At 38.1% G+C, this 2,820-nt stretch overlaps 1 protein-coding gene across 1 annotated transcript; it reads right to left on the bottom strand.

Moving 5' to 3' along the window:
• Positions 1-632: 632 nt before the first annotated feature.
• On the bottom strand, positions 633-1,571 carry LOC132515910 (olfactory receptor 10K2-like). The gene has a single exon (XM_060142278.1). The coding sequence runs from the start codon at positions 1,569-1,571 to the stop codon at positions 633-635; it is 939 nt and encodes a 312-aa protein (XP_059998261.1).
• Positions 1,572-2,820: the final 1,249 nt, after the last annotated feature.

The raw sequence follows: 2,820 nt of genomic DNA, 5'->3' as shown, positions 1-2,820 counted from the left end.
TAGGTCTTCTCTTTAACCTATGCCCTTGTGAATATCTTTAAGGAATGCTGACCAAATTAGATTTGTACCAATGTATAAAAAAATCAGAAAAAAACCCAGCTCCCAGTAATAGAAACATAGAGGTGGAAAACTTTTTGCATAATTTTCTTATTTGAACATTAATTAGATATAACTTATGCACCAAAAATTATAACTTTACAAATGTTATCTCATTTAAAAACTGTGATCTGACTATACTGAAAGACTGAGACTCAGGAAGCATCCAGAAAAGGGAGCGATATAGAGACAGGAGAGTTAGGGTTGTACAATATGTTGTAGGATTGGTTTCCATTCTGGCTGAGATTGGGTAATGGTATTTGCCAGAGCCTAGAATTCTGAACATGTAATTGTATTCCTACATCCTAATGTTAGCCATCCATCATTTTTCCATCAATTGAAAAAACTTCAATAGGCAATAATTTATGTGATCATGGCAAGAAGCTATTATTTTTTATTTTTATATTTGGAAATAAATGAGAAATGATTTCTGTTCTTGAACACTGTTCTCAATTGCTTGATCATTTTTGCTCAGGGAATTTTTTCCCACATACTTTATGTTTTATTACTTGAAAAGAGCAGAATCTAGATTAATGTCACGGCAGAGAAATTGTTCTTCCCACAACTATTTGAAGAGCTGATTTGAACTCTTTATTTCTCAAGCTGTAAATCATAGGATTGAACAATGGAGTTAGGATAGTGTAGGATACTGATATGAGAGCATTCTGGCTTGAGGAGTAGTTGGACTTAGGCCTTAAGTAGATAAAGGAGGCACAGTCATAATGGACAATAACAATAATGAGGTGAGAAGTACAGGTGGAAAAAGCCTTGTACCTGCCTAATGTGGAAGGAAACTGGAGTATAGCAAAGATGATGTGAATATAGGATATCATAATCAATAACAGGGGGATAAACAGGACCAATGCACAGAGCATGATAATAACAAACTGACTAAAGTGGGTATGGTGGGATGCTACCTTGAGAACAGGAGAAATGTCACAGAAGAAGTGGTGTAGTTGGTTGGAGGAGTGAAAGGGCAGGTGAAATACCAAGGATGTGATGATCTCTGCAATAGTGAAACCACAGAGATAGACAACAGCCACAAGTCCCACACACATCCCATGTCCCATGATCACTGTGTACCGCAGAGGGTTACAGATGGCCACATAGCGATCATAACCCATGGCTGCCAGCAGGAAGGAGTGTGAGCAACCTAGGAAGAGGAAGGAAAACATCTGGATAGAACAGCCCAAGAAGGAGATGGTCTTCTTCTGTGCTAGCAGGTCAACCAGCATCTTGGGTACAATGATGAAGGAGTAGCAAGTCTCAGAGCAGGAGAGTCCAGCAAGGAAGAAGTACATAGGGGTGTGGAGGGCTCTGTCCAGCACAATGGTGGAAATGATGACAGCATTGGTGCCCAGGGTGAACATGTAGACGAGCAGGAAGACAACGAAGAGCAGCCGCTGCAGCCCAGCCAGAGATGAGAAGCCGAGGAAGACAAACTCTCTCACCAAGGTCTCATTGACCCACTCCATGGAAGGCAGATCATCAGGAGACAACCTGAGAGAGAAGACAGTGCCAAGAAAACCCCCTGAAAACTAGAAGAATCATTAGAATGATCACTATATTGATCATCATATCATGTGATCTCAGGTTTTGAGTTCTAACTCATTCCTCCTCTTTCCAGTTTTTGTAAGACATGAAGAAGTATCTAAAATTATTCAAAGTGTGCATCCAACTTTGAGTCTCCCCAGTATTTTTAATACCATAGGAAAACTTTCTTGACATTTCCCAGATTTAACTATCTCTTCATCTCCATTCCCAGGATGAGGCTGCTATTAAAATTCTCAGCCTCTCACTCTAAGTTTACTCTGCAAAGGTAGCCCATTCAATTTTATGACCTTCAAATTCTCCCACTTTCCTGCAGCTGCAAAATACAACATCTGAATGCACTACATTTATATATTACCTTATTTATGACTTTATATATAATCTTCAATAGTTTTTCATTATCCCTCTGCTTATACCTAAATGTCTACTCTTAGTTTAATCTCTCCATATTCTAGACCTACATTCTATCCAACTCTTTTTGCCTTACTGCCTGACGTGGATCATTAACTCCACCTTCTTAAATGCTCATTAAGCTGACTCTTGCTTCTGTATATGTATTCTGTTCCCAAATCTGGAAAAAGTTCTCCAAGATGGAATACTTCTACACATCCTCCAATGCCTATCTCAGATTCTTTCTTCCTGCAGACAGAACCACAATCTTTCTTCAAGCCTCTTGTCCATTTTCATCACCTTTCATTAACGCCTACAAAAATCACCTTATGGTTATCTTTCTCATCACCATTCTCACATCTCTTCAGTCCATCTTTCCCCTGATGTCAGACTGATCTTCTGAAATATAAATTGTATCCTATTGCTCATCTCTGCAAAAATTTTACTCATGGCTATAGCACAAAGTGCAAAGTCTTTATGGTTTTTAAGGTCTCCTTTTGGGAGCTAAACAATGTTTCAGTGTTTACTCATAGACATTATGGAATGCATCACTATTGTGCAATATGTTGTATTCTTCCTTGCCTCTATTCGTTGCTCATGTTAATTTGTTAACCATTTTTTTCTTTACAAATATTTTACCATTATTCTGAAGCCTCAACCAAGTCTATTTTCTTTTTTTGGAAGCTTCCTTGGAATGTCCTCATAAAGGAGTTGTTTCTTCCTCAGAATTCACATAAGACATTGATTGCCAATTTGATTTGTCATTTATTTAATTTTGAAATA

This window comes from Lagenorhynchus albirostris, chromosome 2 (assembly GCF_949774975.1).
Source record: "Lagenorhynchus albirostris chromosome 2, mLagAlb1.1, whole genome shotgun sequence".
Taxonomy (NCBI): Eukaryota; Metazoa; Chordata; class Mammalia; order Artiodactyla; family Delphinidae; genus Lagenorhynchus; species Lagenorhynchus albirostris.
The sequence above is the reverse complement of the archived record's forward strand: the minus strand, read 5'-3'. Positions and strand labels throughout refer to the sequence as shown.